This window comes from Macrotis lagotis, chromosome 5, assembly GCF_037893015.1.
Source record: "Macrotis lagotis isolate mMagLag1 chromosome 5, bilby.v1.9.chrom.fasta, whole genome shotgun sequence".
NCBI classification, from domain to species: Eukaryota; Metazoa; Chordata; class Mammalia; order Peramelemorphia; family Peramelidae; genus Macrotis; species Macrotis lagotis.
This window is the reverse complement of record NC_133662.1, coordinates 191,572,006-191,582,521: the sequence shown is the minus strand read 5'-3', so window position 1 is coordinate 191,582,521 and position 10,516 is coordinate 191,572,006. Positions and strand designations below refer to the sequence as shown.

Here is a 10,516-nt window from a genome sequence, read left to right as displayed (position 1 = left end):
ACCTCCAGCTGCCCCACCCCAGACCCTGTGGTTGCAAGTGATGCTCTAACAGGAAGCTGGTTTGGGGAGCTGCACAGCTTCCTGCTTCCCAACCCCCACCCCCACCCAAGGGCTGCGAGAAGGGTGAGCACCAGGCCCAGCCACGAGACGACACTTCTCATTAGGGCCCCGTCAGCTTCCTCCTCCCGAGCCACTTCCGTGAGGCCAGGGGCCTGAGAAGCAAGAGGAGCTCCGTGCAGGGCCCGGCCCCCCTTGCCTGGGTCAAGCCCTGGAAAAGCTGAAGTGGGGCTTGTGGGACTGGGTGACTGGAACAGGGGTTGGGATCCCATGGGGGTAGTATAAGGTGAACATCTTGGTGGGGGAGGCTGGGACCCCTCAGTTCCGGCCATGAAGTCTCGGCAGAGGGGGAAGAAGAAAGGCGGATCGAAGGAACGGGTGTTTGGGTGTGACCTTCTGGAGCATCTACAGCACTCAGGCCAGGAGGGTAAGGGCTTTGGGAAGGGTGGGTATGGTGGGAAGGGAGCTCCAGGTAGAAATGGCTAGCTGGGGATGTCCAGGGCTAAGTAGGGCTAAGCATTCTGGTATAGCTTCTGGGTCCTCTTGAGACAAAGAGCTGATAACCAGAGTCCAAGAATCTTCTCTGAGGGAGTCAGAGGACAGGAGATACATTGTGTCACTCTGGAGACTGAGAGGACCAGGGAGGATTCAGAGAGGGAGGGTTGAGGGGACAAGTTGCTAAAGGAAGAGAGGAGATTAATGGGTATGGGAGAAGATGAGAAGGGAGAAGAGGTACACCTGGACAGGAGAGACTAAAAGATGGACCCTAGGGCTTAAGGAATGAACTCCAAGGAAGGCTGAAAAGAGGTGAGGTTATGGTGATTTGGAGAGATGTGATTTGTAACAGAACTGGACCAAGAAGTCATAGAAACAGTAGGGTTGAACCCTCTGAAGCTTCTGCTGGGCTTACCTTAAGGGACCAGGGAGATAAGGTCACCTTTCTAGACTCTTGCATTCTCAATGTGTAAATGGGGCCAAAGGGAAGATAAGAAGGGGTGTCAGTTATGGTGAGGCTCAGCTTAAAGTAAGATGCCACTGCAGAGAAGGACTGATTGGAGGTCTGGATGGGTAGGACTAATGTGAATTCTACACACACTGCTCCTCTCCATCTTCTCCACTCCATCTTGACTATTTGATGGTTTGAAATCAGATCAAGCAGATAGATAACTCATCGTAGAGGACCAGACTCCAGGCATCCTAGCTGCCTAGTTAACTACTTTCCCTACCAGAGAAACTTGGGGCTCCTCCCAGAAAAAGGCACAGTTGTATTCCCCCCCACCCCACCCCCAATCTGTCATTTCCTCTTCTTCCCTTCAATCTCCTGTGACTGCCTGCAAAGGGGTGGTGATTGCAGTGGGGGGTTCCCAACCCATTTCCGGGCTTTAGCCCTCCTACCTCAGGTTTCCAACCACCTTGTTCCCCTTTTCTCCTCCCGCAGAGGGTAGCCTGTCATCCCAAGACTCAAATGAAGAGGAGGCATACTCTAACCTTTGAATCTCTGGTTGTATCTTCCTCTCCTAATAGTGTTGAGATTATAATCCAACCACCTGATTCCAGATTTATCCCTGTAAAGAAGACTTAATTTGCATATTGGTTTTTTTACGGCCAAGAAAAAACCTTGAGGTCTGCTTTCTAGTTTTGCTGTTGGCTCCTTCCTCAGTTCTTTCATCTCCTCACTGTTTTCTGATGCTGGTTGTCACTTATCCTTTACAGTCAGCACACAGCTCCTACTGTGTTCATTGAATCAGAATGTTTGGAACTCCCTTGGAGGAGAATGAGAATGGGAAGCAGATATGGGGCAGGATCTAGAGAAGAGTGAATTCCAGATCAGCTGGCAACAGTGAGACTGTGAACATTCATGTGAATGATCTGGGGTCTAAGTGGACAGCAGGCTCAATAGAAGTAAGCATACTAGATGTTGGTCAAAAGAGGGAATGTCATTGTAGGGTCTATTAGGAGAGGTCTAGTAGCCAAACTGTGGGAGGTAACAGTGACCCTGTCTACCAGCCTGGTCAGACTATAATTCCAGAGAATTATGTTAAATTCTGAGCCCTACATTTTAGGAAGAACTTTACTGAGTGTGTTCAGGGAAGGATGACCAGAACAAAATACTTGGAAATTATGCTTTTTTGAAAGGTATTGTAGAGAGAGGGAAGGGCTTAGGATCAGAAGGACCAAGAAAAAAATCCAGGTTCTAACAGCTCCTGATACTCCCTGTGTGACTATGGCAGAGTCACATATACTTTAGTTTCCTTATCAATAAAATGGGATATTAATGCCTATGGTATTTCTTTTTATGAGGATTGGGGTACTATCTTTCAAGCACTTTGCAAATTTTAAAGAGAGATACACATGTCAACTGCTATTATTGTCAGCTATTATTGTCAGTTAAAAAAGAACTGTAAGTTTTATCCTGGAGAAGTCTTAATAATTGATGGTAATTTCTGTGTTTGAAAGTCTATTTCATAGTTGGTTGGTTGGTTGAACTGGTTGGTTGGTTGGTTGGTTTGTTCTTGTCCTTCCTTATCAAAGAATACTGAAATGACATCACTATGTTTGAGATGAATTACAGTGTGTCTGACTGTGGCTCATCAGACCAATACAAACTTGGAATGCTCTACCACAGATTGGGTACAAATAGTCCATGTGAACACCTGGCCTGGGTTCTCTAAATTTACAAATGTCATATTTCCTTTGAGCTGCTTCAGTTCTGCCTTCCTCATAGAGCACAGCACCCTCACTGATGATGACATGCCATGCTGGGCAGTCCTCATGTGCCAGTGTCTCCCATGCTGTACAATCAATTCTAAAGTTTTTCAGTGAGTCCTTCAGTGTGTCCCAGATTGCTTCTTCTAATGCCCTTGTGACCTCATTCCCTGTGGGAGTTCTCCATAAAATAGTTTTTTTGGCAAGTTTATGTCTGGCATTCTAACAACATGTCCAGCCCATGGTATTTGAACTTTGTATTGGAATGTTGGAATGCTAGGCAGGGAAAAAGTATTAGATTTTGAGCTAAGCTAGATGTTGCAGAGAAGCAGATTAGAGAAAGCTTCCTTACAGTCAGAGCTAGCAAAACCTAAAATGGGCCAGTCATAAACTGGGGAGGTAGTGAGTTTCCTGTTACTGGCAACCTTCAAGCAGATTTTAGCGGGCACTTATAAATGATGTTGCAGAGAGGATTTCCTGTTCTGCTGTGTATAGGTTGGAGTAGATGGTTGCTGAAGTTTCTTTCAGAGCTGAGATTCTGAATTTTAGTATTCTGTGACTAAAGTTAAGTTGGTACAGCCCTTTCACCTCCTTCCCCCATCCCAACCCCTCCCAAAATTAGGTGAGGACTACAGAGAGGGGATGGTGGTATAGAAAAAGATGTGACTGAGGTACCTGAGGTACCTAAGTTGTATCCTTGGCCTTCCCCTCCTCACCTTAATTTACCATTTTTCTCTTTACTACTTTCCATGGGTATCTTTGTTCACAACTGATGCTGTCCTCTTTGCCTTTTCTTTCTAAGCCATAAAACTTTAGGAATCTCAGGTTCATTGTTCTGAGCCTTATCTCCTCGACTGTATTTCACAGACTTAGGCCTCTTTGATTGTCTGTCTCCCTGACCTCCTGTCTTTACAAAATCTCTTGGTTAATTTTCTTTGACCTTAGGTAAGTTGCTTCAGTTTTATCCAATAAACACTAATTAATTATATATGATCTACAAGATCTGAATGAGGGGAATACAAAGAAATGAAATACCTCTAGCTTGAAGGAAGTTTAAATTCCATTAGTTTGGATAGGGGCAGGGGACAGGAAGGGCAAGAATCCGACATGTATTCAGAGAAGTATAACAAAAGGAAGGGAGAAATAGGGGCAGAAAAAATTCTGTGGGAATATTAGAAAAGAGAGACAACATTTAGATTTAGGATTGGAGGGATTCAGTAAAAGAAAAAAAACAACCGGATTAGATAGAGTCATGGAGAAGGTGGCACCTAGGTAGATCTTTAAAGAAAGAGAAAGGAGGGGCAGCTAGATGGCACAATGGATAGAGCACTGGCCCTGGAGTTAGGAGGACCTGAGTTCAAATCCAGTCTCAGACACTTAATAATTACTTAGCTGTATAACATTGGACAAGTCACTTAACCCCATTGCCTTGCAAAAACCAAAGGGGAAAAAAGGGAAGAGAAGGTTTCTGAGAGGTGGGGATGAGAGGATGGACTGTGTGAATGCCCAGAGATGACTGATAGAATGTGGAGTGTGGAGAGCAACTAATGGCTTTTTTTTTTAGCCTAAAGATACAATCCTTGGAAGGAAGTAATTGAAATGGAGCTAGGAGGAAGGCCTGGAGCTAAACTATGAGGAGCTTTAAATATCAGATTGAGTTCAAACTTTATTTTAGTCACTGAAGGTTTTTGAAAGAAGAGACCTGAAAGTAGAGAAAGCAATTAGGAGGTTATTAGAAGAGAATAGTGATGAGGATGAACTAGAGGGGTGCTTGTATGCCTAGAGAACAGGGGACAGATATGAAGTGGTAGCTGAATCAATCGGACTTGTGAATACATGGAATGGGGACCTAAATGAGAGGGAAAAGTCAAGAAATTCAATTTACATGGTATTGAAAGAGGGAAAGGGATAAGGGAAAATACACTTAAGGATGGAGATGATGAATTCTGTTTTGAGTGTGTTGAATCTGAGATGTCTTTTGGTCATTTAGCTGGAGACCTCCATTAGGCATAAACATGAAGAGTTAGAAGAGAAGAAAGATACACAGTTAAGGCTTTATAGATAGACTTTACTGACATTTGCATAAAGGTGATAATTTATCCTATCAGAATGAATGAGATTACCAACTGAGAGAGACTATAAAGCATGATTATAGGAGATTTCAGGATTCAGAGTTGGAAGGGACCTTAGAGAGCCCCTAGACCAAAATGCTTCATTTTAAAAATGAGGAACTAAAACTTGGAGATGTGAAGAAAATTTCCAAAGGTCACAAAGTAATAAGTACCAGAATCACGATTTGAAACTAACTGTATTTAAGTGATAACTGAAGCTAGGGAGATAATATGTGTAGAGCTGATATTGGGGATAAACTTAAGAAGCGTGAAATAGATGGAGGAGGTGGGAGGAAGAGGATGAATCAGCAAAGAAAACTCAAAAGAAGTAATCAGGAAGGGAGGAAGGAAACAAGCACATATTAAAGGCCTACTTTGTTCAGACACTCTACTGAGAGGGTGGTGGCACAGATAGTAAGGGAGGAGGGTGAACTTGAGGAAGTGGGTAGTTAATAGGTTAAAAACTACACAAAAGTCAAGGAGAATGAGTACTTTGAAAAGTCTATTGGAGAGGCCGCTAGGTGACACAATGGATACTGGAGTCAGGAGTACCCGAGTTCAAATCTAGCCTCAGACACTTAATAATTACCTAGCTGTGTGGCCTTGGGCAAGCCGCTTAACCCCATTGCTTTGCAAAAACCCTATTGGACTTCGCACTGAAAAGATCATTGGTAACCTTTAAGGGCAGTAGAATTCTGATGTCAGAAGCCAGATGTTTAGGGGTTGAAGAATCAAATCCCTTTGTATAATACTCTCTTTATGGTTGGAAAGAGTGTTTGGTAGAAAGAATGTTTCCTGCCTGGGTGAGTGAGGATTGGATTTGGGAAGAGCCTGGAAGAGGAGAGCTTCTGAGTCTTCTGGTTTTCACCTTTGAGAGAGAACACATTGGTTTTCAGACTTCTCTTCAATGACAGGGCCCTGGTGGGAGAGAGACTCCAGAAGAAACTTTGATGTTGCCTCTCTCCTCAGCTTACCAAATTAGAGATTTCGGGGAATTTCCCAAGGATTGAGTTCAGGAACTCTTACTGGAAACTAGAAACAAGAAGCAGCAGGCATCCTGCTCAAATGAAGAGCACTGAATAATCATTTTCCACCAATAAAGATAGTCTTATGCAAATGAACTTGAGCTTTAGGTTATAACAGTAATTAGTTGTGTGAGGGAAAGACTGTCTATTAATTGGAAAATTAATCTGGGTAGTAAGGAAGCAAAGTTATCAAATGTTTACAACTCTTTCTAGAGCTTTATCAGTAAAGTGGAGGAGATTTAATCCTGAGGGGATTAAATAATTAACAAATTTATTAATATCTACCCTGTGCTGAGAGATACTTAGAACAAAAAAACCAAACAAACAAAAAACAATCTTTGCATTTAAGAAATTTTTATTGTACAAGGAGAAACAATGGTACACATAAGTAATTGTAAAGTATGTTTAAAGGAGAATCAAAGTAAATTGGGGTATGGCACCACCAGCAGGATGGATCCAGAAAGGTCTCATGTTGGGGGTGACATTTGAACTGGGCTTTGAAAAGAGTAAGGGGACACTAAGAGGTTATTAAGATAAAAAATGAATGTATCCTGTGCATGCGTTTCATTCTATATAAATGTACAGAGTACATTTTCTGTACAAGGCACAGAGATGAAAAATGGAATATTTTACATATGGAGAAGCAATCTGGCTAATCACAAAGTGTGTAAATAGTTTAACCTGCAAAGCCATCTTAGGGACATAAGATAATAGATCTAGAGATGGAAATTACAATCATTTAGTCTAATATCATTTTACAAATGAGGAAACTAAGATCCAGGGAGATTAATTGACTTTCTTAAGATCACAGAAATCATGTCAAATGTGAAAGGTTTTGAATGCCAGAGAGAGGGACTTGTACTTTGTTGCAAAGCAAAAGTCAACAAACTATGTCCTGCCACCTGTTTTTGTATGGCCCGTAGCTAAGAATAATTCTTACGTGTATAAATTGTACATATTTGTAATATCACATTTATAAATGTAAAAACCACTCATAGGTTGCAGGCTCTAGAAAAATAGGCAAGGGTCTGGATATGGACCTTAGGTCCTAGTTTGCTGACCCCTGTCCTAGAAGCAAGAGGAACATAGAGAGAGGAAGAGGTTTTAATATGGTCAAATTGTTCTTTAGAAATATCTATTTAGTAGCTGAGTGGAAGAAAGATTTGGAAGGGGGAGACAACTGATGAGGAAACCTGATCACATTATTAATTGTAATAGTCTAGGTGAGAGGTGATGACACTCTGAACTAGCATAGTAGCCATGTTAGAGAAAAGAAGGAAACAGATATCAGATATTTTATATAGAATAGAATAGATTGAAATTGACAGTTAATTGATTGAATTAGTGGGATAAGGGAGAGAGAAGAAGAAAAGATGGCCATTATGTGAGGAACGAGGATGAATGAAAAGATGAGGGTACTCTTAAAAGAAATAGAGATTAGAAAAAGGGATGGGATTTGTAGGAAAGTCAAGGAGTTCCATTTGGACTTAGTAAATTTGAGTTGTCCAAAGGACAATAGGATGTATAGATGTAAGAGTCATCAACATTAATTGAATCCCTGAGAGTTTATGATATTAACCCAGAAAAGATTTAAGGACATAAAAGAAAAGGACCAACAGCAGAGCCTAGGGACATAATATCCAAGGTTGGGGGCAGAACCTGGATTAAATGTAGCAAAAGAGACTGATAGTGGGGTGGTTATTTGGCGTAGTGGATAAGGAGTACCTGGGTTCAAATCTGGTCTCAGACAGACACTTAATAATTCCCTAGCTGTGTGGCCTTGGGCAAGCCACTTAACCCCATTTTCCTTGCAAAAAAAAAAAAAAAAACTAAAAAAAAAAGAGACTGATAAACAACCTTGAAGGACTTGCTCATTCCATCAGTGCAACAATCTGGAGCAATTTTGGGCTGTCTGCAAAGGAGAGTGCCATCTGTATCCAGATAAGGAGCTGTGGAGTTTGAACAAAGTGTAAGGACTATTCCCTTTAATTTAGAAAAAAAAAAAAGCAGATATCTTATTGTCTGATCTCCTTACCTCTTAGAATTCTTGTCTCTTCTCTAAGGATATGATTTCTCTCTCATCACACCCAATTTGGATCAAGGTACAACATGGAAACAAAGTAAAGACTGATAGATTGCTTTCCTTGGGGGGGGGAGGGAAGTAAGATGGGGGGAAATTGTAAAACTCAAATAATATCTTTAATAAAAATTAATTTAAAAAAGAGACTGATAAAGCAGCAACTAGATAGAAAGAAAATCAACAGAAACATGTTACAAAAACCCAAAGAGAATAAAGGTAGGATTGGGTTTTGTTTTGTTTTTTGCTTGTTTGTTTGTTAGATTTGAGATTTGGAGAGAACTAAACCTGTTTGTAAACAGTATGGAACAAAGCTGTAGATAAGGAGAGACTGAAAATGAGAGGGTAAGGGGGAATGATGGTGCAGACTATCTAAGAGAAAAAGAAGGGAAAAGATGAAATCAAGGCTAGAAATAGAAGAGTCAGCCTTAGAAAATAAAAGGACCCCCCTAATCTCTGAGGCTGGAGTAAAGGAAAAAAATGAGTAAAAAATGTAACTACATTGTGAAGTATGGTGTAGGGTAGATGAGTGGCCTCAGTTGGTTTTTAAAAAATATTTTTTTATTTATTTTTCCAACTACATGCAAAGATAGTTTTCAACAATCATTTGCAAGGTTTTGAGTATCACATTTTTCTCCCTCCCCTTGACAGAAGGCAATCCAATATAGGTTATTCTCATATAAACATGTTAAATATAAATCCATACTAATCATGTTATGAAAGAAGAATTAAATCGAAACAAAAAAAAATTAGGGAAAAAATACATAAGACAACTTTTAAAAATTGAAGATAGTAATCTTTATTCTACATTTAAACTCCATAGTTCCTTCTCTGGATAGGGATGGTATTTTCCATCACAAGTGTTTTAGAATAGTCTTCGACTATTATCCTGTTGAAATGTACAGCTGATCATCACCCAGTGTTGCTGTCTGTGTACAATGATCCCCTGGTTCTGTTCACAGCACTCAGCATCAGTTCACACAAGTCTTTCTATGGCCACAGTTTTCATAGTAAAGTAAAAGACAAAGTTAGGGTTAGGTGTTGAGGGCTGAAGGGGAAAGATGAAATTTGGGGGCGATTTTTGTTGAGAGCATGATGGTCAAATAAAAATGAATAGAAGAATTGCCACATAGTTATGAAGACCCAATTGGGGTTAAACAGCATGTTTGACTTGCTTCCACACCAGTAACTAGAAGAGTTGACCAGTCAGTCCATAAACATATATTTAACTACATGTCAGACTAGGTCGCACAGTGGCTAGAGCAATAGGCCTAGAGGAAGATCTGAGTTCAAATCCAGCCTCAGACATTTACTAATTGTGTGACCCTGGGTAAGTCATTTAACCCTGTTTGTCTCAGATTCTTCATCTGTAAAATGAATTGGAGAAGGAAGTGGCAAACCACTCCAGTCTCTTTGTCAAGAAAATTTCAAATGGGGTCATGAAGAGTTGAATGTGGCTAAAAATGACTAAACAACAACAAGCTAAGAGCTGGAGATATGAAGAAAGGCAATAAAATAGTCGTTGCCCTCCTGGGCTCACAGTTTAATGGGGAGGAAAATGTGAAAGAAGACAATAGGCACGAGGGGATGAAAAAACAAGATTGAAGTGGGACAGCTCTTTGTTGAACTAAGCACAGACTATGAAGTGAGAAAGAAATGAATGGTCTGAGAGAACAGGCAGAATGGAGTAACTGGACATCAGAGTTGAAGAGGTTTCAAATGAGTGAGGTAATGGGAGGATAGGAGACTGTGACCAGAGAAGAGAATGCCACAGTTCAAAATCATGGAGCAGCCTGGGATTGATGAGTTATAATGGGTAACCATCCCTGTAGATGACTGAAGTACAATGAAGATGGAGATCATAGGAACCACCTAACTTCTCTGTCCCTTGGTTATTATCTCCTCTGGGCAATGGGGAGATTGATCTCTTTTTCCAGCTCTGAATCCTGTGACCTTAGAACTCCTTAATGCCACATCTCTAACTCCATTACCCTGACAAATCTCTGGGACTCTGATCCCTCACTTACTTGATTTGATGTTTCCCTGATCTTCCCTTTCTCTGAACCCCCAGATTGATCTCTTTTTCTCTCCTGACCTTTTTATTGAGATGCTTTTATTTTCTATTTATTTCACTGTATGAATGTTCCTCTCTAGCAACTTCTTTAGGGCAGGCACTAATTCATTTTTGTTTGTGTTTCTCCAGCACTCAGCAAAATATCTGACACAATAGTTGCTCAAATAAAATGCCTGTTGAATTGAATTATTTTCAAAATTTAACCTTTTTCTGAACTCAACAAACATCAAATAGAATGGGTGTTTTCATATACATGGTAGACCAGGAAAAAAATTATACATGAAACTATAGATTTGTTATGCAGTTTGCTATTCTTTTTTATATACAATAAATTAATAGCTGTCAAAGCTATCATATACAATAAATTAATAGCTCTCAAAGCTGTCCTGCTTGTCTATGTTTCTTTCTTTTGTTCAATGCATTTGTTTTTATTTTTTGGCGGAGGTTAAGGGACTTGCCCAGGATC

The 10,516-nt window shown here is 40.6% G+C and overlaps 1 protein-coding gene across 2 annotated transcripts in view; it reads left to right on the top strand.

Moving 5' to 3' along the window:
* The first annotated feature begins 128 nt into the window (after positions 1–128).
* ARHGAP30 (Rho GTPase activating protein 30) overlaps positions 129–10,516 on the top strand; it is a 31,129-nt gene continuing 20,741 nt past the window's right edge. For both annotated transcript variants that reach the window (XM_074188124.1, XM_074188123.1), the window contains exon 1: positions 129–484. In XM_074188124.1, the coding sequence (XP_074044225.1) occupies positions 388–484 (97 nt within the window). In that variant the 5' untranslated portion in view covers positions 129–387. The remainder of the gene's footprint in view (positions 485–10,516) is intronic.